General features: G+C 31.0%; 2 protein-coding genes across 3 annotated transcripts; both read right to left on the reverse strand.

The window, feature by feature from the left end:
- Positions 1-7,012: 7,012 nt before the first annotated feature.
- Positions 7,013-23,759, reverse strand: LOC134681285 (ciliary microtubule-associated protein 2-like). Of its 2 annotated transcripts, XM_063540850.1 has the most exons (11): positions 23,551-23,606; positions 18,433-18,520; positions 17,794-17,964; positions 14,474-14,596; positions 13,957-14,094; positions 13,427-13,570; positions 12,782-12,949; positions 12,292-12,420; positions 11,428-11,552; positions 10,366-10,510; positions 7,013-8,331 (listed from the first exon to the last, which is right to left on the reverse strand). In XM_063540850.1, exons 1-11 carry the CDS (start codon positions 23,598-23,600, stop codon positions 8,311-8,313), a joined length of 1,302 nt encoding a protein of 433 aa, XP_063396920.1. In that variant the 5' UTR covers positions 23,601-23,606; the 3' UTR covers positions 7,013-8,310. The 2 variants fall into 2 exon arrangements, with proteins under 2 accessions (XP_063396920.1, XP_063396910.1); XM_063540840.1 differs by lacking the exons at positions 7,013-8,331; positions 10,366-10,510 and adding an exon at positions 10,878-11,015 and having other exon boundaries at positions 23,551-23,759.
- A 948-nt stretch (positions 23,760-24,707) lies between these two features.
- On the reverse strand, positions 24,708-26,009 carry LOC134686319 (uncharacterized). Its single transcript, XM_063546027.1, has one exon. The coding sequence runs from the start codon at positions 26,007-26,009 to the stop codon at positions 24,708-24,710; it is 1,302 nt and encodes a 433-aa protein (XP_063402097.1).
- Positions 26,010-27,667: the final 1,658 nt, after the last annotated feature.

Below are 27,667 nucleotides of genomic sequence, written 5' to 3' on the forward strand. Positions count from 1 at the left end.
AGTATATACTCAATATAAATTACTCGATTAGAACTATGTTTGCCTTTTAAAAATTTCGTATTTTATTATGGAAACAACCCCTAAAATATGTTCTCAGTAATTATAACGTTATGATAACGAGACATTTGGAGTTCACTTTGAAAGGAAATCTTTTATGTGTTTCGTTTTCCCATTTCCTCATTGTATTTTTTTATTGTGTTTTTATTATGTGGTCTTGGCTGACCATATATTTTGCAAACAAATAAGGAAATGCATTATTTTTTTAAACTTGATTTACTTAACAACGTACAACAGCTGTGAACAAGATGTCCATTTGAATGTAATAATTTAATCACTATGCATATGCATGGATTCAAAATTATTGTACCCTTGATATTATGTTTGTATGACTGGTGCATTTAACATATTTAAAATTATATGAAAGTTCATATGTATTTTGCAACTTCCTCAATAAATACATAAATACATCAAAACACCAAAAACAAATTTCTGTGTCATTTGGTCTCTTGTGGAGGGTTGTCTCACTGGCAACCGTACCATATCTTCTTATATTTATACTTATACTTATTGTTAGAATTTGTAGATCATGATGGTGTATATGTTAGCGGCAATTACTAGAATTCAACATTGAGCTTTAATTCTAGGCAATATGCTAACGCATGAGTATTACATTATTGTATGAAATATCAAGGCATTAACCTTTTTTTCTAAATCTGATGAAAAGTTTTAACCAGTTGTCAAGCATGATGATGGGAAATGAGTCACCTTTATTATTTTTGATTGATCTTCCAAGTACAGGTTCATTCAGTTGAATATAATTAGTGTAATGTATTGATTAAAATATATTCATGATATTGATATACATTAATTTAGTTGATTTTCAGTTTTCTTAATATCTTAACTTATTCATAACATCATTTATATGTATTCAGGATTATGACAGTTGTTGTCCATTCGTTTGATGTGTTTATCAATTGATTTTGCTATTTGATTAGGGACTTTCAATTTAAAATTTTCTGGGTGTTCGGTATTTTGTGATTTTACTTTTAACTAATATTTCTTTGTGGTATTATGCAAACTAATATGTTTGAAACAAGTGCTTGTATCTGATGGAAAAAAGAGTATTGATGAAAATCCACATTTTACTGTTTGAGCTAGATTTAATCGGGTCAAAAGAAGACAAATGTAGACCTGATTTTTCAGTGGCATCATCAAACAAGAGTTTGATATAATAGATATAAAGTTATGACAGACATTTGCAATTACATGCGTTTAACTGCATTTTATAAATAAATATAAGAAACTGACTTCCTTTACGTAGCATTATAATTTGTTGTTGTTGTATTCAACATAATCGTGTAAAGGTAACTTGCAACAAAAGTTAAACCGCATGAACATTAAGGACCGTTATGAAATAACCGTTTCACAAATTATATCGGATATGTTCCTTACGTCGTAACTACAATTTCCTTCCCTTTCATGAATGTGACCTACCGAAATAGACTATTTACCGGATTTGTTATAACATAAGCATCACGACGGGTGCCACATGTGCAGCAGGATCTGTGTACCCTTCCGGAGCACCTGAGATCACCCCTAGTTTTTGTTTGGGTCGTGTTGCTTATTCTTTAATTTTCTATGTTGTGTCATGTGTTCTATTGTTTGTCTGTTTGTCTTTCATTTTAGCTAGGCGTTGTCAGTCTATTTTCGATTTATGAGTTTGACTGTCCCTCTTGTATCTTTCGTCCCTTTTTTAACAATATTTAACACCAAACAAAAAAAAAACGGATGCCGTGCATGTTTATATTAAAAGTTATAAGAAACCTCAAATTAAAAATAATAATCAACTCAATGGATGGTTTTCATTATAAAACTTATGTACATGTACTTTTTTTCTGAAAAAAAATCTTTAATTTGTTCATATTTAGAAGAAGTTTACTTTAGGTTAATTGCTTCCTTTCAGGAAATTCCCCGACATATTTTCCGTTTGCAAAGTGACCTCAGTGTGACCCATCTCGTAAAAATCCGGTGATCGCAATACGCATGGATGTCCTTAGAATAAACTATAACTGTTAAACACGTTCTCAATATCCATGCTTTTTGTTGATTGTTGACAAACAGGTGACAATCATTAAACTAAGGCTTCAAAACACGAAATAAATTAACTGCCATATTTTCACAACAACACTGAACGATTGAAAAAAATAATTAACGATCATACGAAATTTATGCGAAAAAAATGATAAAATCGACGACTAAGTTAATAATGTTTTTATGTATTGGTACAAGAATTGGAATAACATTATTTTTCACCGGTCACTCGTTTCATATGACTTAAAAGTAAAGTAAGGAAAACTCAAATATGTTGTGGAAAAAATGAAGCAATCACTTAATGTGCGTGAGTTATATACTAGTAGTTTAGTTCAATTTGTCATTTCGATCTATTTTCCTTTTATGTCCAGAATTGTTTCAAGGAAAGAGACTAGTGACTTACAAGGGGGTCATATATCATTTCACTTTCGCAGGTGAGTATCACGACTAATGAAGACTGAATAGTCATATCTTTGGTGAAGGACCATTGCAGCCGTTTACATGCATTCTCTACATAAATTCTTTATTGCATACATGATATCTATCAAAAAGTATAGAATTATAGCTTTCAACGTCGGTTTTAAGTTTTTGAGTGAGTTAAATTAGTGACCTTTTGTGAAAAAAAATTTACTCAAAAGGTTTTCTTTAATAGTGATTCAATATATTTAAACCATGAGATGAGTAAAATTAGCGTTTCATTTTATAAATTTGTAACTATTGATTTTTTGTCTGTTTGTTGTTTATAACTACGTTCATGAAGTAGATACCCTTCGCCATATGACATTTTGATAAACCAACAAGTTCCCATTCATGGGAACATATTACATATGCACGCTGCTGAAATTGAAGATAATATTTTATTGGTTTTATTGTAGGTTTCTACTTTGGTATGCTACATATGCAAAATTAACTATTAGTTGTTGTTTTTTTATTCAATGTATGTTTCTGTTAGCTGAGTAAAATTAACGTTCTATATATGTGAATTTGTAACATACTATTAATTCGTTTGTTTTTATTTCATAGTGGATATCATTCGCATTATTGCCTTTGACTAACAGACTTTCATGCATGGAAGTATCTTATACATGCGCGCTGCCGGCTGAAGTGTAAGACAATGAATCGTTTGATATATCAAAGTATGATAAAACGAGAAAGGATTTGTGTGGCCATATGTTTAAATACAAGCATATGGGAAGGAGAATGTTATTTGGACTTACTTGGGCAACTGGCCAATACATTTTGTTTTCGTTTAACTTGAATTATAGTTGCCTATATTAACCAAAAATGAAAATGCGATTTAAACAGTAAAATTCTTAATTCTAGTGATTGTTTTTATTTTTCTGTCTTTCCTTTTTTCTAAAATACCTTATTACAAGAGATAAATGATTATGTTTCCGGTAGGTGACTATTCTAAAGTTTGAATAAAATGCTCTCCGCAGTTGCTACAACTGGACGTACTGAAATACATATTTTGAAAAATCATTATCATTCGATATCAAAATGTGCGGTGAATCAAGATCTGTTGCATGCATGTTATGCTATCGCTCGTTTAAACTCTGCCGGTTTCCTTTCTCAGATGTTTTTATCGGATTCACCCAACGGTTGTCTATCGGTTATTCTTCAAAAACATTTTTCGATTTAGGATTTTGATCTTAAAAATTCCCATTCAAAACAGAAACTGTTTGTGTTAGTTCATTATTTCAACGCCATACAAAAAACCGTTCGTTGTTGATTTGCATGACGTGTGAATCATACATAACAAGATAGGCTTAAACGATTAGAAGCACTCAGTTCTGATTCTTTGGTAGATCGATTCTGATGTTACGAAAGAGTTGCACGAATTGTTTGTATTTTAGATTTATTTCCCCTATAACTGCAGACGAAGAAAGAAGATAAAAAAGCTTTTAAAGCACATTTATAATATACCTAATTGTATTACATCAGTACAATATCGGGTACTCTAAAAGGTGCATTAGCTTCAACATATAAAAAGAAAGTGAAATGGCGCTTTTAGCAGACAGTTAAGTATAATTTTGTCATAATAAGCTAAGAATTTGGTTTTTTTTTTTCAATTCACCTTTCAATAATGCATTTCTTAATTACGAAACAAACTAATTCGGGAAAACTTAAGATTGACCAATGAACCATAAAATGAGGTCATGTTCAGATGATGATTTCAAGACAGACAAACACACCTTGATCACCCCTAGTTTTTGGTGGGGTTCGTGTTGTTTATTCTTTAGTTTTCTATGTTGTGTCACGTGTACTATTGTTTTTCTGTTTGTCTTTTTCATTTTTAGCCATGGCGTTGTCAGTTTGTTTTAGATTTATGAGTTTGACTGTCCCTTTGGTATCTTTCGTCTCTCTTTTGCAATCATTCCATACACCAAATATAGTTGACCTATTGCCAATAGTATATTAAAGTCATAAGAAACCTATAATTAAAAAAAAATATATGCATATGTTTTTTATAACTAAATGGATAGTTTTCATTATACAACTTATGTACCTATACTTTTTTCTGAGGAAAATTCTTTAATTTGTCCACATTTAGAAGAAGTTTACTTATTTTTAATTGCTTACTTCCAGGAAGCAATTCACCGATATAATTTCCGTATGCATAGTGACCCGAGCGTAACCCTCCTCGTAAAAATCCGGTGACCACAATACGCATACATCTGTCATTGAAATAAACAAACATCTGATTATACATGTTAAACACGTGCTCAATACCAATGTTTTTTGTGATTTGTTTACTATAAGGTGACAATCGATAAAACTCGGCTTCAAAACACGGCATTTTATGAGCAAGTTATATTTGTTAAAACATAACAAACAGAGAGAGAAAAAAATTACGATTATATGATATATTTGCGAAAATAATGATACAAACGTGCACAGAGGACTAAGTTTATGACGTATACGTGCATTGGTTCAAGAATTGGAAAAACATTATTTTTCACCACTAACTCGTTTCATAGGGCTTTAATGAAGAAACACACAAAAAACAAAAAAATAACATTAAGCAATGAGCCGTACAAATGATCGTAGGTCAAATAAAACATGCCAGACTGACATGTATATCGTTAGATATTTGTATACACCAAATATAGTTGATCTATTGCAATCAGTACTTAGTAAAAGAAAGAGAGACAACCAAAACACAAAACCTAACTTTAAAAGTAAAGTCACAAAAATACTAAACTCCGAGGAAAATTCAAAACGGATAGTCCCTAACAAAATGGCAAAATCAAAATCTCAAACACAACAAAAGAATGGACAACTGTCATATTACTTACTTGTTACAGAATTTTAAGGTAAAATTTGATTTTAAAGCTAGGTAAACCTCTCACTTATATGACAATCGCATAAATTTCTACTATATTGACAACTAATTGTGAACAAAACAAATAGACACCAAAATATAGTTAGCCTATTGCCAAAAGTTTTAGAAAAACGGACTTAAACAACAACTTAACCATGAAAATAAGGTCAAGGTCAGTTGACACCAGTTGGATATGTACACCTATCAATCATTCCATACAAAAAATATAGTAGAACTATTGTTTGCCTAAAGTATCTGAAATATGGACCTACACACGAAAACTTGACCTTGTTCACTGATCAATGCAATGAGGTCGAAGTCAAGAGGAAACTGTCTGACGCGGATGAGGACCTCTCAATCTCAATACTCATAAGAGAGGAATAAAGAATTCTGAAAATAAAAATTCACCTAGTCACTGAACCATGAAATGAGGTCAAGGACTATTGACATATAACAGACGGAAACTTCAGAACATAAGGCATATATACTAGTATTACAATGTATGAGATCCAGTTCTTGAACCCTCTGAAATTAAGCTTTTATGAGGTTAGATAACACCTATGCTGGATAACTTTCCGCATGTCTGCATGTTGACTGCTGTGCCAAAATTTGACATTTTTATCAATTATGTCTATTTGTTTTGATCACACATTGTTGTATATAAGGGATTTTTTAGGGACTGTCATACAAGCAAGATTTAGCTAGCTATAAAACCAGGTTCAGGGCAAAAAGAAATGCATGTACCAAGACAGGAATATGACAATTGTTATCTATTCCTTTGATGTGTTTGCGCTATTAATTTTGCCATTTCATTGGGGGACTGTTCTTTTTGAATATAACTCAGAGTTTGGTATTTTTGAGATTTCACTTTTAGTGCACCTTTGTGTCCCACTCGGACGGCTTTCATCTTTGTATCCATTTTCCCTTTTAGTTACAGCACCGTAATATCATACAGTGGGTGATAGAAATAAAAGACGTCTTGGACTATTTGATAGATGTATTAGAAAAGCATAGTAACACGTCAAGGTGACGTGATGTGACATAAAGCGCGGTACATAGTAAACGTCCAGTGTGCGGTATTTACGATACCTGTTAATCACAGATTTAGGGTCAGACATAGTATTGAGGCTTATCCACCACTGCAGGCTTATTTTGCCAATTTATTTAAAAGTATCTTTGATAATTGGCGTGGTTTGCTTGATAGCTTTTGCCAGTTTATGGAAATTATCCTTACATTTCAGAAAATGATACATCCTTTGGTTGCCAAAAGAGAAGACCATTTTAAATATAATAGTTTTACACCTTCAAATAAAACAGCCCAGAAGAAAAGTGTCGTAGTTACAGTAACTACAGAAACACACCTTATACTAATACAAAACCCTGCCTCCATCCACTCTTGAGATGTAGTTACCAAAAACAGTACTGTAAAACAATGATTTTCTTAAGAAAAAGAAAAACAACATATGTTTAAAATAAAACTGATCTTGTGATGTTTATTTTATGTAAATCTCAAAATTTATTGAAATGAAAATTTTAAGTCATTCTTTCAATTAAGTAGATATGATCTAACACATTTCAAGACTTAACTTAAGATGTTACTATGAAGTGTACTGAAAATGTAAAGAACCAACAACTTCAGAAAAATATCCAAAGCAGCAAAGCAGCTGTAATACTGTTACTTAGAATTTGTTTAACAAGAAAGTTTTATCATTCTTATAAAACAACAACTTCTGTATACATTTGATATAAAAGCAACGGAATAGAACAATATAATATAAAATATAGTGATAAAAATATATTCTTAATATATTCATATTGCAAACAAATAAACAAATAATACTGTGCATGGAAGATAAAAACAGCAGATTAACTAAAACTATCACAGCTTCTGAAATACTGTCCACAAAATACTATGGAACATATAAGATTCTTTGTAAATCTTGGAACAAATATGATAAAAATATATTATTCAAAAACAAAACATACAGAATACTGATATTCAATTCATAACCAGTAACAATGCCACATACAAAAGGAGATTAAAAAGTATATCACATTGTCCATTGAAGTGAGATTTAAGTACAAACACAAAAATCAAAACATTAGATGAGACAGGAAGACATTCCTTTTTTTCACAAAAACTGGAATGAAAAACAGAATAATCATTATGTTAGCAGATTAATTCCTGGTTTTCTGAAGTTTCCCCTATATAATTGATCTATAAAGCAGACTTTTACAAATTGTACCATTTTACATATTTTTTTAAGGGGGGTCACAACTGCCAAATGGTGTTAAAGTTATAGTGAAACTTGTTTATTTTTTCATTATGAAACAATGCATATATCCAATTATAACCCACAAAGATTAAAAAGCAAAAGTAACATAAATTGCAGTTGGGATTTGAACAAGGAGCAAACTAACTTGCAAATGATAAACCAGTCAAGGCAGTAGATGTCATTGTACAACTCCAAACTTATGTGTGGCAGTGATTTCATAACTCCATTTATATAACATAGTTTTCTCTAGACAAAATCTTTCTCATTATTTATAGTACAGTTCATTTCTTTATATTCGACTTAAATCAAAATTGTGTTCCAGGATAATATCTTAATTGCAAAAAAGTATGTTGGTTATAACAAATGCAATTTTTTCAATCTTAAAATGTAAATATTTATAAACTTTATCAATTACACATAAATAATTTTATCAAATTAATTTTGCAGTATTGGACAAAAATATTCAATTCTACAATTGACACAAATGCAAAAAAAGCACCCCTTTTCTAGTTCTTTTTAAAAGTTCTTACAATATATTAACAAAGCACTTGAAAATGCATATTAAACAAGCTATCTACTGGTTAAAAGCTTCTCCAAGTCTTCAGAAAAATAAATTTTCTATGCAGCTGTCTTGTTTTTCTGAAAATAAATAAATTTAGTTATAATTAGGTACTTCCTTCTACTTCTTGTTGAGGGGATTTAGAATCAAACTATATATCCTATAGCCATGTGTGTGAGTGCATTCTAATACTGATTTAAAATACTACAACAATATCAGAAAAGTGATTTAAAACAGTAAATAAATTTGAGCATATTAAAATATAAATATATATATGAAGGTAAAAAGAACAAAACAATGAAATAAAAACATGTTTTACATAATACTGAATGGTTTATAATACATTTAAGTAATCACACAACAAATAAATTTGATGAATCAAAATAGGTGTCAACTTCTAGATATCCATGGGGACATATAAATATTTCAGTTAAGTTTTCAATACCAATTCGGATTGGATCAAAATCCCCCATTTGTCAAAAAATTATGTTTTCATGTTCACTCTTTTTTAACTTCCAGGTAGAGTCCTTTTTCCCCAAATTTTTCAATACCATTCCTGATGTAATCAAAACCCTCTTTATATTTTCACCCTTTATAAACGACAAGTGTGGAGCACTTCTTCTCTCAGAAAAGTTGTCACCTATGGGACCAACAAATAAAATTATAGAAACACAAATAACATTATATGTTATAACAATATGAAATAATATTAAAATTAAAAACCATATTTCATTGTATATGTAAGTAAATAAGTGCATGCATACAAAATTAGTTTCTCAAATAAAATTATATTACAGTACTCATGTTGCAGTAAAAGTATTTGTTTAAAGAATACGACAATACCATTTATTGTTTATTGTTTTATGGGTACCTAAAAAGAATACCTTTTTTATGATAGTAAACTGAATGGGATTAATGCTTATCCTTGTTTGCAATTTTAAAAAAAATTCAAGTTTTTTAAGTATATATAACAAAACGGTACAATTGGACATGATATAATTTTTCAAATATGTTGTTCCTAAGATTTATTTTCTTCAGATTCAAAAACTTTAAATCCAAAGAGAGGCACTAACTATTAAGACCCATCAGAAGCATCAATAGTTTTAGTTGCCTGCAAATACAGACAATGGGAGATCAAACTTTAAAACTGGTTAAAACTGGTTAAAAGATTTATGTTTTTAACTAGGACCCTTCTCTTTCTTGTGATTGAAACAAATGGAAGTCTTTTTAGAATTTCTTGTGACAAACAAAAAAAGTTTTGTGCTTTTATATGTTTTTTCTCAAGTTTTTCTCTTCCACAATAACAATATTAAATACACCTATCATACTTTTTAACTAGTAAACTGTTTTAACTTGCCTGAAAATGTAGAAACCTTTATTTTGAAATATTTATGCAGAACAAATAAATTAAATCAAAGAAATAAACAAATTAGGAAATGTAACAATAAACTGGTCTTTAGGGTAAATTCAAAAGGGTAAAACAGGGAAATAAACAAGAAACTGTAATAAAACAGGAATAGAACTTGGATTATTTTAAATCACCGAAATGAAAGGGTGGATATCGCACTCTTTATAACACAATCACACAAACTAAAAATTGTCTAATGAAAATAACACCACCACACAGAACTACTAAGATATTCTTGTACACAACTAATAAAAAACAAACTGTAAACATTCATTCTGGATGAAAGATTTTTTCCTCATCTTTTGAAAGATGACAAACATAAACAATAAGAACTAAGAAATTTGCAATACCAAATTTGAATTCTTTCTAAATACTGAATAATGTCACGCAGCTAAATGTGAAGCTGCTAGACTTATTGGGTTCAAATGAATGAACAAATATTGTGGAAATGTTTTGAATTTTTTTAATTTTAAGTCACTAGCAATGGTGATTAGCTTAAAAATGTAAGTTCTGTGAAAAATTTGTGTACATTATTTGCTTAATTAAAATCATTTTCAAATCATGATATGATATAATGGATTTTTACATGGTAAAACACATATTATTGATTGTTTACAATTATGTCACAAAAATGTAACAAAAAATTAAACATAAAACAGTGTGGAGTGTTGACAAGCAGTGGGTTGGTTGGTGCAGGTTATATTACTGTAACGGCTCGCTGGGACGCATAGTCTCCTCTAGGGTTATAGTTCATTTGAGTTTTAGTCCTTTTCATGTAACTTTCTGGTTTTTCAGGTGGTACAAGGAAGACTCTGTCCTCTAATCTAACATCTTTAGCTCTTACTCTTTCTCTGTGAATGAAACATTGACAGTTATTTTAAGAAAGCAAACAAATTCAAAGCAAAACAATTGAAATTTGGCCACTTTATTCAATGATTCCCCCCCCCCCCCCATGTTAAACAATTAGTTAATCAGTGTCCTTTATTTCTTTAATCCTTTAACCATCAAATTAAAATCAGAATTATGAAGTGCAGCCATTATTGAACTATGCAAGCTGGGAAAACATTTTCAGCAAGTGTTGTTAGACTTTTAATTTATACAGGTTGATATTGGTTTATACTTGTTTTTCTCCAACCATAGGTGTTTAGTCGTACTCTACAAAATCATTGATGCACTAAAAAAACAACCCAAAACAGAGAAACAAAACAAAAAACAAGAAATAAATACATCTTTATTATTAAAAACAATATAAATTATCATAATGAACATCAATTAAGTTTAAACAAATAAACATTAATTCAAAATGATTTTTTCCTGGATTTTCTTTTGTTTTTACCACTCTTCGGTTTGTGTGTCCTGCAAACAAAATGCCTCAATTTTGACTGACTTATAGAGATTTAATACTGATTCCTTAGATTGTTAAGCTTTAAAGGGCATCAGACTTTTAGTTGGATCAACTTTTAATGAGTTCTAACGGAATTCAAAATCAATCTCAGTTTTCAATCTTATATCAAGGATAGTATAAGATGACATTTCTTTAAAAGTTTACCAGGAGTAAAATCAGGAATGATTCAGTCTGAAATGTTGATTGAAACATGCCATTTAATGTTTGCTTTGGTTCTTAAAATAATCCACAGTTGGTTTCAAATGTGTTTTATGGCTTAAAAATTCATTGATCTAAGTGAACACCAAATTCACACATAAGAACTCAAGAATTGCTTTTAATAATGCAAGATTTTTTTTAATATTCAAACTTTATGATACTTACTGAAGGAATTTATCCATAGCTAGAGACAATTTTCCTGTTTTTGATTTGAACACACTTTCAGTGCCATTACGATGCTGTGCTTCATCAAACTTCTGTACATCATAACGACCTGGACCCACAGGGTTCTGAAATCATAGAAAGATAAATTCATTCTTTTGTGCACCACCATTTTACCCTAACAGTTCTTACAATAGTTGTCTCATTTGCAATCATACCACATCTTCTTTTTTATATTTTCTGCAGGGTTTGTTACTCCTGCTGTGTGGATTCAGTAGAATGTGTCCCCGTGCCTGTAGTGCATGCCCTTATATTTTTACAGTTCAGGGTTTTTTGCTTGTGAGAGAGATGTCTACTTATTCAATTATCATTATTAATGATCTATTTCTTATACTGTATTTTTGTTTGTGTCATTTTGGTCTTTTTGTGGATAGTTGTCTCATTGGCAATAATACCACATCTTCTTTTTTATATTACAAATTGGGATTTGAAAAAAAAACATTTCAGCAAGCCTGACATTTTTTCTATGTTGTTTTTAATCTCTTGCAATTATAAATAAAGACATTCAAACCATAAAGTAATCAAGGACAAGAAATAGGTCATAACATTATAAAAGCATAGGATTTGTAAAAGGAGTTCTGTTTCAGGACTGCATCTTCTAAAGTGTGGAACAAAAAATCGTTCTAGTTGTCACTATACACTTCATTTCTAAAGAAGCTCTATTTTCAAAACAGCTCAATAAACACTGGTAAGAAAAAATACCTATATTTAAGAACCCCACTCATATTCTACAGCAAAATACATGAAATTCTTGTACATTTATCACATTTTCATGTTCAGTAAAATTATACAAATTATTGTACTTACAAAGTTTTGGGTAAAGAATTTCTGTGAAAGTTTGTCATTTCTTTTAGATGTTGACAAAAATCCTGGAGCATTAACTGATTGTGGTTTAGATAGCTCACCAGGCTCATAGCGACCTGGACCTGGAGTATTCTGAAAAGAAAAGATAAAATACTCTTCATTATTGAATTACATCTTAAACATTCTATTCCCATTTAAATAAAGCTGCCTAAAAGCAATTGGCTGATGAAAAAGAATCATTTTTAAATCCTGCAGTTAAATGATTCTTTGATTTTTAAATGATCTAGTTTCTATGCATGTGGTTTTCAACAAAATTCAAACTTTCTTAGTTTTCATTTCAATTAAAGTTCAATATACCAATACAACAAACTAATTTACAAAAAATTATTTCAAAGCATTTTATTTATTGAAAAATGACAATCACTGACAATACATCAACATTTTAAACAGTCAAGATCAAAATTTGATCAACTGAAACATTCTTATTGTTTACCTCTTCTTTAGGACATTGCTGAAGGGTACTACAAAATATCCTCTCTGTTGGAACTTTTGGAGTTCTGTCCACTTTACCAAATTTACCATGTCTCTTTCTGTGTATCGTTCCCCAATCATCAGCAAAAGATCTCAGGTTATATTGGCCTGGACCAAGATTGGCTAATTTCTAAATAAATTAAAAAAAATATTTAAACACAGCTTCATTTAATTCACTTCACTTCTTTTATCCTCTTGAGTCTTGTTTTGACAGAAGCCTGAGAAGGTCTTTTAAATCAAAAAATATTGGACTGCCATATTATTTTTTTTGTCTTTTATTGTTTTGTAGGTGCTTATTTTATGTTTTTAATAGTTCTAAATTTATATTAGCATTAAACCACAGTCTAGTTCTTTATTTTTGTAAATTGTCCACTCTTTATACTGACCTTATATAAGACAGATAATTCATCATTTGACTACTTTTTTTTTTAAATAGATGCTTAGGTATTATTTAAAGTATGTCAGCATTACATTTTTTTCTTTCATCTTTCTTTACATTCCTGCTGTAAATTGGGGCATTTTGGTTGTAGTCATATTTTGGTTTATTTGATGCCTAAGATGAAAGTGCTAAGATATAAAAATTGACAAAAAAAAATTATATACATACTGGTGCAGCAAAATGTCCATCTGAAATGGGTTTGTTTCTATCTCCAGAAAACAGATCATACGGTCCTCGTAAGCTGGTCACCTTTCCAGTTGTCTGATCAGCAAAACTTTTAAACTCATAGGTACCAGGACCAAGTTGTGACCCCTAAAATAATAGTTAATAAATAATAATATATAATAAAAAAAATAAACAATATACATATATCAAAACTAATATACTGTGGATTCATTATTCCTGAGGTATCCATGAAAATACAAATTTTCATCAAATAGTGAAAACTGGAATATACAAAATAAATGATTTTTTTAAATGTTTCAAAGTTAAAAAAAATACTAATAACATTTTACCATTAGAATATTTCTTAAGGATTTTTATTCTCCTTCTTTGTAAACTAAAATAATAACTGCAAAAATACTCCCCCTCCCCCCAAATTAAAAAAAAAAGTAAGCTGTACATTGCTTTAACAGCCCATTTACAAATTCTTCTTTACAGATTTTCGATAGTTGTATCTGTTTGAATCTTAAACTTACTACAGTTGGTAGGTTTCTTTTTGATGAAGATTTAGCATCTAGCATTCCTATTGTACTGGTTGACTTTTGCTCTTTATCTTCCTTGGCAGCATGTGGGACACCACCATCACCATACGTTCCTGGGCCTGGTGTGTCAATCTGGTAAAAGTAAAAATAATATATCTCACTAAAATATTGATGTTTTCTTTGTGGTGAATAAACAAGGTCTGTTTTCATAAGCTTTTATTTTGACTCATACCATTTTAACAAATGGAGGAAGTGTTTGCATCTGTTAAAATGATTCACAAAATCATTTTGTCATTCGACTGTTTCAATGCTATTTCTCGCTACATTGAAGACCCATTGGTGGCCTAAGGATGTTTTCCATTTTTTCAGGTTGGGCTGTCATCTCTTTGACACATTCCCCATTACCATTTTTCTTTATACATTTTCATCTGAAAAATATCAACTTCCCCCCTTTTTTCACAATTCCACTTCTATATATTGTTTTACTCTCATATCCAATAGTCATACTTACAACAGTTTTTTCTCTGAATCTCTGTGAAAGAGTTTGGCATATTCCAAATTTACTTCTTGGTTTTTCATCTGATGCCTCAACAAAATCCTTTATATCATATGAACCTGGACCCAGTTTCCTCACCTATTTCAAACAAAAGATTACAAATTTATATCCTTCTTGAAAAATCATTCAAAATCTCTTTGTTATTGCATACATTACAAACAACAGCAAATTATCAATGTGATAGTATGTGTCATATACTTATAGATTCTGCAACGGGGGTAAGGAATTTAAACAAGATGTGCGTCTAAGTATCATCCTTAATTCTTTTTTTTATATAATTAGACTATGATTAAGATACAACATTTTGTATTTCAACTTTATTTCACAAACTTCAAAATTTGACTATTAAAGTGTGTAGGGACAAATAAAAACTCCTTAAATTTTCAAATTGGAGGGGCAATCGCCTCATTAGCCCTCAGTTATGTTGCCATTAAACACTTGTGTTGGAATTCCCTCCTGATTCAATATTGTGATACTGGTCTAACATAAAATCAAATCTCATGAACCATGAAATCTAGATCACACTACTGTAAATTCAGAAATTATTGCCAGGTTTTTATTATTGCTTAAAATGCGACAGAGTTGTTAGAGCAATAATTCAAACTCGCATTTTGAAATATTTTATGATTTAAACAGGATTTTTCTCAAAAATTGTAAAAATTAAAATCACATTTAAGTCTAAAATGACAAAATCGCAATAATAAATGCACGCAATAATTTCTGAATTTACAGTATGTTGGACAGTTCAAAATTTGTTTCTAATTGAATTCTGTAACTTTAAATAACACTGTGGTATATCTACATCAATCTAACCCTTTACATTTGTAATTTTAAACCTGAGGTAAGATAAAAAAGATTTAAATACAATATATGTCAAGATGAAGGATTGATAACAAAAAGGTTGATTTATAATACAAGTACTTGTAGAACATTGCAGTAAATATGATGGTATTCTGGTTGTTACAAAAATTTTCAATACAATGAAAGGGTATAAAAATTCAAGTTATTGTATGTTATAACCTGAAATATATTATTATGGTTCCACCAAGGCCCTTCAAGTTCATCAAAATCAGCTTATAAGATTATTTTTTTAAATTTTGAAACGTACCGGTATTATTATATCAATGAGACAATTATTGTCTCCTATGTACATTTGTAATGAAATATTTATATTTCTATGTAAACTTTTTCTACAAAGAAATACCCAAGTCTTAATTTTAAATAAATAAATCAATCACTCTACATCAGGCTACATGAAACCACATAAATGTTTAATTAGCTAACAACGTACATCATTAAAGAGGTATAAATGTTTTATTAGCTAACAACCTGTCATATTAATCAAATACTGTTAAAAGCTTTGTAGATCAATACAAACTAAATAACTATTATTGATTGATGTATCTGTTGTATTGTAATATTTAATACATTATTCAGTTTTCAATCTTTCGAAATACTTGTAAGTGCAATGTATCATGGTGCCTAGGCTTAATTGGTGGAGAAAAAGATGGTACTAGGAGAAAACAACGACCTTTCTGCCAAAAACTGTTGCTCCTCATTAAAAAAGACATGAGTCTAAAAATTGTAATGGTGGAGAAAACCAGAGAGCAAAAGCATATCACTAACTTATATAAGTTTCTGACAAATCAATAGCAGTATGGAAATGTTTGCCTTCTTATAAACTAAATGGCATAAGCTGAGCATGACAATACATGTATATAAAGTTTTTACTCAGATAGACATAAAAACTAAAACACATCTGACACTTTAATTTCTTTTTGCTGAAAAAAAAGAAAATGACTATGGCTATACATACCATAGGAATCTGAAGTACAGTAGTTGTTGTTTGTTTATGTAATTTATACATGTACATGTTTCTCGGTTTTTTTTTATATAGATTAGACCATTGGTTTTCCCTTTTGAATGGTTTTACACTAGTAATTTTTGGGCCCTTTATAGCTTGTTGTTTGGTGTGAGCCAAGGCTCTGTGTTGGAGGCAATACATTGACCTATAATCATGATAATGCTTTACTTTTATAAATTGTTATTTTGATGGAGAGTTGTCTTATTCGCACTCATACCACATCTTCCTATATCCGTTGTCTCTACTTTTGAGTAGGGTTTGGGCAAACCAATGTAGTTTCAAGTTTGGTCTGCCCAACAACATATAAGTCGACAGAGGCCTCTTGTTTAAATTACTCATACTGTCTACAAAATCATGAGGTAAAAACCTTCATTCTACATGCTCTAGAATCATTATAAATACAATGTACCAAAATAAAAAATTGTGATACTTTCAAGGTAAAGATCTCTAAAATCAATAAAAGTTATTAAAAGATATATAATGAAATTTACTTAGAGATTAAGTACTTTAAAATCAACAGTACGGGATTTAAATAAAAGCTTACAAAAATAGTTTTCATCAGGTTGTACATTTATGTTTTAATAAGAAAGCTTCTTTCACAGGTTGGGTGCACGTGGGTACAATTAAAATGTTTCCTTTTTTTGTATACTTTCAATTTATTTCTTTTTATTCCTTTTATTTACTTGAAATAAAAACCAGATTTAATTTTCAACGTCCACTTAAAGTTAAATACAAATATATATCTATCTTCCATGAATCAATAAAATCATAATACTTTAAAATCCACTTGAGTTTATCAATGTTATTACTACCCAAGGAGAAAGTAAATATACATGTATATGGAGTAAATAAAATTTGGGTACGTCTAGACTGTCAATGTTAAGAATAAAAGATTATTTATTATTCATTTTTAACAGGCATGTCATTTGATGTGATACATGTTTGATCATTTAACACATCTAAACCATATTACAAATTTAGTTACTATGCAGTAAAAAATGTAACTTTGAAAAAAAAGTCATATGGCCATGGTGAATCTACATGTATATAGACATGATAGATGCTCATTTATAAGACAATAAATCATTCAAGACTAAGGAAAAGGACATTAAATTACAAGAAACTAGTTATCAACACCGTATCTCATTGGATTGTCCTCAACATCCAAATTCTACCATCAATCAAAGGTGCTAGACACTACAATTCCCTGTATCAAAATCTTATGCATTCTGGGTAACATTTTTAAAAGCTAACACCAGAATGTTGTGATTGGTTTAAAACATACTTAACAATGAAAATTCAACCAATGATGTAATGTTATTTTCATTTTGGTGTACAAACAGTGAGATTACCCATAGTCCTGTAGATTCTGAACAAGTCAGATTTATTTTTCCAAAATACCATAACTTACCAGCATCCTCTTCATTTCCCATTGATCTTTATTAAGGAGGTGAGGTAATGCAGCTAATTTTTCTACTTCATACTGTCTAGACCACCCAGGTCCGTCTGCTCGTAATTCAACAGACTTTTTACTAAACCCACCATGGCTGACATCGTAAGCTCCAGGCCCAAGCTTTCTTTTCTAAAAAAAAAACAGTAATTTTTAAAAGACAATTGTAGACAACAAATTTACAAATATTCTGTATTATATACATTTAATTACACCTAATATTTTTCTAAAACAAATTAAATTCTTATTAATGTATGAATTCCAACCTTTCTTTATTTGTTTCTAAATCAAAGACAAGAAATATCTTCATTTTTTGGCATAAAAAAAACAACCAAGGTTAACATTGATGCTGTCTCACACATTTCGTTCAAAACCAGCATTTTACCATTAGTTTCTCTGTGATACATGTACATTCAAAATGAGCAAGATTAAGCTTAAATAGATTTACCTTGTCTTTAATATTTCCAGAGATGTAGTATTCAGGAAAGTGGTATTATACATGTAGTAAAATATGTATCTTATATTTATATCTTTTTGCTTTATAGTTATCAGTAAGTACTGAATACATGGTATTTTCCATTTCTACAATAAAGTACTCACAAGTTCATCTGTAGAATATTTATCATATGCAATTTCTGTAAAGGTTCCAGGATATTTACTTTTTGGATGAACACCAGACACGTCAAATCTGAATCAATTCAAAAAGAAATTAAGAAAGCTTAAATGTGATGACCATATGCTTTCAGTGAAAATGTATACTGCATCAAAATATAAAACTTAGTAATTGACTCATTTAAAACTGTAATAACTGTGTCAATACAAACCATACACAACAAAAAAGTTTTGTATGAAATAGGGAAAGGTGTAAAATACACTTATCTGACACCAATGTATATAGTGACCTACACATTTTTGTTTAAAGGCCTGCTGAATTTTCTTGCTGTATTGAGGACCTATTGGTGGCATTCAGCTCTTTTCTGCTCAATGTTTGGGATGTTGTGTCTTGACATATTCCTCATTTCAATTCTCAATTTCATTAATAAGTTAAGCATTTAAATCTGTGAAACGTGAAAAAACTGTGAAATTACAAAATATTTTTTTTTTCTATGGATTTAAAATAATGCACAATGTAAACATGGTAAAAGAATTAACAAAAGAAGACTATTTCAAAATTTACAATTTATAAACTTTAAATTCATTAAATTACAGGATTAAATTACCACCTTTGGCATACTTCTTTTATAACACATAGATCTTTAACTAAATGTGTGTTATAATAGAAATTTGATAATCATTAAATAGATGTCAATGGGTAAATTATAAGACATAAATGTACAAAATGTATCAAACATTGCAATTTAAAACACCTGTTATATATTTCAAATCTGCCTATCAATTAATTCTTCTTATCATTAATCTGATTCATTAAACAAGGGGCTCTCAAGAGCCTGAATCGCTCACCTTAATTCTTTTGGTTAAATCTCTCATCACTGATTATTTTGGCTTTTCAATTTATTTAAATGTTTTTTGGATCGTCCTATTTTCTTCAAAAGCCAAAAAAAATAATCATTTTCTCCTATGTTCTATTTTAGCCATAAGAGCTATGTTTCTTGACATACAAGGAAATAAAATATAAGATTTATACTAGATACTCTGAAACTCATTTAGCCTAAGTTTGGCTGAAATTGATACAGCAGTTTCAAAGGAGAAGATTTTTTAAAGTAAGTCAACATGATGAACAAATTGTGAAAAAAGTCTTTAAAGGGCAATAACTCCTTAAGGGGTCAATTAACAATTTTGGTCAAATCGACTAAATTGAAGATCTTACTTTGCTGAACATTATTGCTGTTTACAGTTTATTTCTATCTATAATTATATTCAAGAAAATAAACAAAACAGCAAAATTTCCTTAAAATTATCAATTCAGGGGCAGCAACCCAACAACAGGTTGTCTGATTCATCTGAAAATTTCAGGGCAGATAGATCTTGACCTGATAAACAATATTATCCCATGTCAGATTTGCTCAAAATGCTTTGGTTTTCGAGTTATAAGCCAAAAACTGCATTTGACCGCTATGTTCTATTTTTAGCAATGGCAACCATGTTTGTTGATAGATCACAACTTCAGATACAATTTACAAACTAGATACCCTAAGGAACATTCAGTTAAAGTTTGGAAGTATTTGGCCCAGTAGTTTCAGAGGAGAAGATTTTTGTAAAAGATTACTAAGATTTACGAAAAATGGTTAAAAATTGACTATAAAGGGCAATAACTCCTAAAGGGGTCAACTGACCATTTCCGTCATGTTGACTTATTTGTAAATCTTACTTTGCTGAACATTATTCCTGTTTACAGTTTATCTCTATCTATAATAATATTCAAGATAATAACCATAAACAGCAAAATTTCCTTAAAATTACCAATTCAGGGGCAGCAACCCAACAACGGGTTGTCTGATTCATCTGAAAATTTCAGAGCAGATAGATCTTGACCTGATAAACATTATTACCCCCATGTCAGATTTGCTTTAAATGCTTTGGTTTTTGAGTTATAAGCCAAAAACTGCATTTGACCCCTATGTTCTATTTTAAGCAATGGCGACCATGTTTGTTGATAGATCATAACTTCGGATACAATTTATAAATTAGATACCCTAAGGAACATTCAGTTAAAGTTTGAAAGTATTTGGCTCAGTAGTTTCAGAGGAGAAGATTCTTGAAATAGTTTACGACGACGGACGACGACAGACGACGGCGACGACGGACGCCAAGTGATGGCATAAGCTCACTTGTCCCTTCGGGACAGGTGAGCTAAAAAAAGACTGAAATAAAATACATGTAACGTAAAATAATTAGTTTTTAAAAGTATGTTAACCAACTTTTATATGAGAAAACTTTATTCTTTTACATTAGAAATTAAGCTAAACATAATATTTACAAAAAGGTACATGGATACAATGTAAATGATTTCAAAAATTAATAAGTAACCATAGTTAGGCCATTAGTTTTCTCATTTGAATTGTTTTACATGTACAGTGCCAAGTCGGGGCCTTTTAAAGCCGACTGTGCAATATTGGCTTTGCTCATTGTTGAAAGCGGTTTATTGACTTACAAATGTACATATAGCTGTTAATTTCTGTGTCATTTAGGTCTCTTGTGGAGAGTTGTCACATTGGAAATCATACCACTGTTTACCACATCTTCTTTTTTTTATAAATAATCATAATAAATTAATTTATGTATTTATAACATTTGCAAATTGACGCAATATGATCATTTATTAAATAACTTCCTTTATTCTCATTAAAAAAAAGAATGTGTCCATACATGTACCGGTAGTACACAGATGCCCCACTCTATGGATTATGAAATTGGTGTCAAAACTCTAAGTTTCCAGTTGATTGGACTTCAACTTCATCAAAAACTTTAACCAAAAGCGGGACAGACAGAAGGACTGAAGAATGAATGAAAGGATGCACAGACCAAAAAAAATAATGCCCCTAGTATGGCCATAAAAACCTGAAGGTTCTTTAAATAAATAAATATTGCAAATGAAAGAAATTCATCATGATTTGGTGAAATTGTAATTGTTCCAGTATAGATTTAGAAGAAAATTTTTCAATTTTTTGTTCTTTTAAAGCAAAATGAAAGTCCCTGTCTTGATATATACATGTAGATATAGGAAGATGTGGTGTGAGTGCCAATGAGACAACTCTCCATCCAAATAACAATTTAAAAATTAAACCATTATAGGTTAAAGTACGGCCTTCAACACGGAGCCTTGGCTCACACCGAACAACAAGCTATAAAGGGCCCCAAAATTACTAGTGTAAAACCATTCAAACGGGAAAACCAACGGTCTAATCTATATAAACAAAACGAGAAACGAGAAACACGTATATATTACATAAACAAACGACAACTACTGTACATCAGATTCCTGACTTAGGACAGGTGCAAACATTTGCAGCGGGATTAAACGTTTTAATGGGCCCAAACCTTCTCCCTTTTTCTGAAACAATAGCATAACATCACAACATATAAAAACATGTACATGTTTTACATACATTGTAAGTTACATTTTATCATTGCCATATAAATAATATGAATTCAAATTCCATTTAAATAGTTCGTTAAAAAGAAAAATTTTGGCCAAAGAAGCTAAGTGGCCTTCTTTCAAAGATGTGACCAAGTCAATTACACTCAATTGCAGAGTCTGACTAGTACATGTAGCTACTAGGTATATAGGAAGAAAAAATTTCAAATAGAAAATGAATAATAACTGTATTAAAAATCCTTCAAGGTAATGATCAGGTCTTCTACCATTTGTATCCACTACTTAATCATAATAATTACATTTTTGTATGATATCTTGAAAGGCTATTCTAATTATGCTGTGAGGCCTTCCAAAGATTAAAATTGCATTTCTTTCACGACTTCATCGAGCATAATTATTTGAACTACCCATTTTGATACTTGATTCTCCAATTTGTACTTTTAGCCAGAATAATTTAACTTGTCGAATCAAATTCATGTCACAATGTCCTAATAATGACATGCTTCCCAACACAACCACAGTTCAAACTGGACATTTTGTCATGGAATGAAAATTGGAAACGTCTTTATCTTGTTTTATGGTCAGATCATGTGTATTTGTAATAAGAATGCTTTTTAAATGGAAACTGTGATGCCATACGGTAATATGAGGATTCATCATGTACATTGTACATGTAGTTCAAACCAAGTTCAAACAGCCAGAACTAAGTTCTTTAATAAATTATCATGTATTTCAAGGCTATCTTATTTATTTTTCGGTGCAACTTGGCTATAATACACATAAATGAAGAAATAAATGAAAAATGAACAAATTGCTGCCCCATTTTTTATAATTCCAAGGCCATCCGTTGGCACCAGAAGCGACGAAGCAGCACATATATTTTGGATGGGCAAATATTCACTTTTTAATAAGGGATGAGCTCTGACGTCCCACAGCCCCAGCTTTTCTGGCAAAATAGACGTTGGACGTCAGAGTAATTTCGGACTATCATACACCTTTTATGTCGGTTAAAAGCTCATTAGAGCTTATGTTTGTCTATGTTTTATATACCATGCCAACTCTAAATAAAGCTTATTTATTATTATTTATTACCTTCTCATTATTTGTCAGCAAGTACTGGACATCACACAGGTTTCCGTAAAATTTTGACATCAAAATACAAAATATCTGACACCACTATGAAAAAGTTATTGTTCTATGACGTCAATTGTTCAAGCGGTAAAGATTCTCAGGTCAGACGGGAATAGCAATAAGTGTATTATACACCTTATCCCTAATTCCTACTGACCTAGCCGCTTGAACTTTCGGCCTATGCAACAAACACTTTTCCATTGTGCATCAGATATTTTGTTGTTTTATGATGTCAACATTTTATGGGAACCTGTGCGATATTCAGTAATGGCAGACAAATAGCGATAAGGTGTATTTGGTTTAGACAATTCTAACTCAGTAGTATAATAAAAGTAAAAGAAAGACATGAAAGACAACTGATTAAAACCACCGGGGAACAATTCATTATAATTGTTGCTGCAGAATAAAGAAGTTTGATACAGTACAACGCATAGCATGACAATAGCAAAAACATCATCCTCCAGTCAGTCTGAAGGGTGAAAACTTAAATCATATGGACAAAAAAAAGTTAGCAAACTTAAATTGTTAACCTTGCAGTCTGTGTTCCAAATGGTGCACCGCCAAATTTCTTTTCAGCCATGGTTCTTTTTCACTTAATTCCCTTGTTTAGTTAGTTAAAGTTCATATTTAAATACTACATGCTCTTTATTTACATTTTCTTAAACGTCAATAAATTTGTACGGGAACTGGAAGTCAAGTTGTCAGCGGGAACGGTCACATGGCAACATGAAGCGTAGTCTCTAACCTTAACAAGAGCTCTAAATGATAGTTTTAACATATTTTTCAGCTAGATTCAAATATATTTACTATTTAGATTGAAATATTTATCAATATAGATACATAATGTTATCAAAATTATGATTTAACACTTTGAAGATAATTTTACTTCAGATAAGGATAACTACAGATGGATTCCGATTGTATAAGTAAATACGGCGGGAAAGTTAAAATTTCCTTTGAAATCCATATTTTTTTTTAATTTTTTACCGTCACCTTTATAGGCAGCAAACATTTGATTTTTAGTGGCAATTGAGGGTGAAAAAAAATAACTTTTTTTTCTCAGAGTCAAATGAACAAATTCTTTTTTTCTCCCAAAACTGCCACAGGCACTTGTCTCAAAATGTTGTTTCCTATATACCTTAATATAATATATGAATAGATTGCCTAACAATTTAATTTTAACACACTATTTAGTATGTAAATATAAGAATGTTTAAAATATTTACAAAATGATGAAAATAAACGCAATATTTCGCTAGACCAACTAGCTTTATCAAGCGTGCATCTATCCAGGTGAAATCGGATGTAGATGATAAGAAACTTTTGCAGCTCAATGTATATGTTGAACTTAGCTGCCTTGAAAATAAGAAAATTTTGCAGCCTAATGTCTATGTTGAATTTGGATTGAGCTGCCTTAAAAATAAAATTATTTTGCAGCTCCATGTGTATGTTGCTCTTGGATTTAGCTGCCTTAAAAATACATAATTGGTAGTTGAAATTAGCAACGTCCATTGGCCGATATTACGGAATAAAAAGGACGATGCTTAGTTTTTAAATTATTCTTTATCTTTCCTGTATCTTTTCTCGTCTTTTTCGTTAAGACTATCAGGTTCTAAAGTGTGGAGTTGGTGGATCCAAAAGTTTTCTCTTCTCCTTCTCGCCGCTGTGTCCCACTCGGTGTTGACTTCTATAATTTGAAAAGTGACATTTTCAAAGGGATGCACGGTTTCGTTGAACGAAGATGTCGTGTGAGAGGACAGTTTTTGTTGGTTTTGTACGATGAACGATGGTTATTAAGCCGAATATTAAATTTGTCCATTGTTTCTCCCACATACTGAATGCCACAAGTGTCACATGTTAATATATAAATTGAGTTCTCCGTTTTACAGTTGGAATTTGAATAGATGGTATAATTTTGTTTAGTAACGGAGCTGATGAAAGAACTGCTTGTATTGGCAGCTTTACAACACAAACAATTCCTTCGACCACATTGTTTGTAGCAACCGGGCGATGGAGTAGGCTGCTTTGCTAATACAGAAGTCACTAATTTGTCACGGATGTTTTTAGGTCTTCTGAAGGCCATGACTGGTGGTGATGAAAATACTTTTTTTAGATTTAAATCATTTTCTATAATTTTCCAATGCTTCTGAACAATGGATGACACATTTTTAAAATCAGGATGGTAAGTGAGTACAAGGGGTGTTCTGTTAGCTGCTTTATTCTTATCTTTGTACTCAAGAAGTTCTTGGCGGCTAGTTTTGTTTGCTCTTTCGAAAGCGCTATCAATGATGTTGTTATTGTATCCTCGAACAACTAGATGTTTACGAAGTTGTCCAAGTCTAGCATCTTTCGTGTTTTCATTAGAGCATATTCTCTTGATTCGTAATGCCTGGCTGAATGGGATACCACGGGAGCAGTGTTTAGGATGGCAACTTTTTGGAGAAAGGAATTGATGTTTGTCCGTTTGTTTGGTATGAAGGTCCGTTATAATGGTTCCGTTCTTGATGTAACTCGTAGTATCGAGGAAGTTAATTTTCTCCGTAGAGGATTCATATGTAAATTTTATTGAATGGTGGAAAGAGTTACAGTGTTCTAGAAATTCATTAAGATGTTCTTGTGAATCTGTCCATTTGAAATCAACATCGTCAATGAATCGGAACCATGATAAGGGCTGGTATGGAGCACTAGCCAAGAGGCGTTTTTCAAGTTGGCCCATAAATATGTTGGCATATGACGGGGCCATTTTTGTGCCCATACTAGTACCGTCTATCTGGAGATAGTGTTTTTCATTGAAAGAGAAGTTGTTATTCTCCAGTACTAGTTTGAGAAGTGTAACAAGGCACTCGGTAGGAGGATTTTTTTCACTACGAGTGTTCCATGCCTCTTCACACGCTGCTATTCCTTCGTCTTGTGGAATGTTGGTATATAAAGAAGACACGTCCATGGATGCAAGTATAGTTTTGCTTGGTAAAGGATTGAGGCTTTCCATTTTCTTTAGATAATCAGTTGTGTCTTGAATGAATGAGGGTAGTTCTTTCACATGAGATCTTAGATGATGGTCTAAAAATTCTGATATCTTTTCAGTTGGATGACTATTGGTCGACCTGGATTGCCTGTTTTATGTATTTTAGGCAACAAATAGAATCGTCCGGCCTTTGCTTCGTTCTCAAGAGGTCGGAGATAATCAAAGGTGTCATTGTCTATATGCTTATTGTCGAACATCTCTTGAAGGATGGTGTTGATCCTTCGAATAGTATTAAGCGTTGGATCTGTGGTTAATTGTTTATAAAAATAAGAGTTTGAAAGTTGGCGATTCCCCTCTGCTATATAATCTGTTTTATTCATGACAACCACAGCACCCCCTTTGTCGGCAGGTTTTATTACAATATCCTCTTGATCTTTTAATGCTTTCAAAGCTATACTTTCTGACTTGGATAAATTATAATTTCTTGTATTTGTTATACAGGACTTTATATCAGACCTCACGTAGTTAATGAATGACTCCAAGTTATCATTTTTACTCTTTGGTGGTTTCCATGAACTTTTTTTCCTAAATTTTGGGATGGACGTGACTTCTTCATTGGTGTCAGTATCTGAATATGTTAATCCGGCTTCTTCAAGGTTTTTCTTGCCCCTATTGTAGAAAAAATCTTTCAAGCGTAAACGTCTAGCGAATTGGTCTAGGTCTTCGTCTAGCTGAAAGTTATTTACAGTTGATGGGATGGGACAGAATTTTAAACCTTTACTTAAAAGAGATTCCTCAGCACGTGTAAGTTCTTTAGATGACAAATTTACAACAATGCTTTCAGTGTTTTGTTTCCGTCTTTTAAATTTTCTTTTTCTAGGGGTCTTAATGAATACAGTTAATATAATATATAATATATATTAAGGTATATAGGATTTTTTTTCTGAGACAAGTGCCTGTGAAAACTGCCCGGGAAACAAACTTTTGTTATTGAAAAAAAATATTTAGATATTTTACAAAACCATTGAGCGAAAAGTGCTTCTTGAGAAAGGTACTTTTCCTATGCAGTGTCACTTTTCTTTATGTCTACAAGTCTCTGAAAGGTATGCTTAACCACAAGCAAGACTTGACTACAACGCAAGCTACAGTGTTTAATTACTTTTCTGTGAAATGTACTACTAAAGTCTGATATATATACTATGAACCAAAATACATAAACTGCAAACATTTTTAAAATCCTTGTGAACAAGTTATATATATATATTATATATCATGTAATGGTGAGAATAGACAATAGACAACATGTTGCAGAGAAGTTTTATTTAAGACATAGAAGACTTCTTTAAATGTTTCACAATTTTCTAAGAGGGTGGTAAAAGGTTATTTTTGTGCAACAAGATCGACGTTTTTTTATTCCACGTTCAACGTGTTTTTACTTTTTTATTTGACGTTCAGTTGTGCAGACGGGTGCCTCATTCAACGTGTTCTGCTTATTCAATTTTACGTGCATCGTGATTTTCAACCGTCTTATTTTGTGTGCTCGGTATTTTTGAAATAAAATTCAAACAATTGGCAGCGATCGTCAAGAAATACTCTTTTAAAAGCTGTAAACCAATTATATCATAAATGTGCATACTAAATCGGGAATATCAACAAAAACAAGTAGACAGTGACTCACTCAG

Source organism: Mytilus trossulus, chromosome 1 (genome assembly GCF_036588685.1).
Source record: "Mytilus trossulus isolate FHL-02 chromosome 1, PNRI_Mtr1.1.1.hap1, whole genome shotgun sequence".
In the NCBI taxonomy this organism is placed as follows: domain Eukaryota; kingdom Metazoa; phylum Mollusca; class Bivalvia; order Mytilida; family Mytilidae; genus Mytilus; species Mytilus trossulus.

Bases quoted from the DNA above. Each gene is read 5' to 3' on its own strand.
- LOC134681285 (XM_063540850.1), bottom strand. From the start codon at position 23,600: ATGGCTGAAAAGAAATTTGGCGGTGCACCATTTGGAACACAGACTGCA. The intron at 17,965-18,432 runs GTGAGTACTTTA...TTTTTTTTTTAG, and splicing joins AATATTCTACAGATGAACTT to AAAAGAAAGCTTGGGCCTGG. The intron at 10,511-11,427 runs GTAAGTATCATA...TTTCATTCACAG, and splicing joins GCTATGGATAAATTCCTTCA to AGAAAGAGTAAGAGCTAAAG.
- LOC134686319 (XM_063546027.1), bottom strand. From the start codon at position 26,009: ATGGAAAGCCTCAATCCTTTACCAAGCAAAACTATACTTGCATCCATG.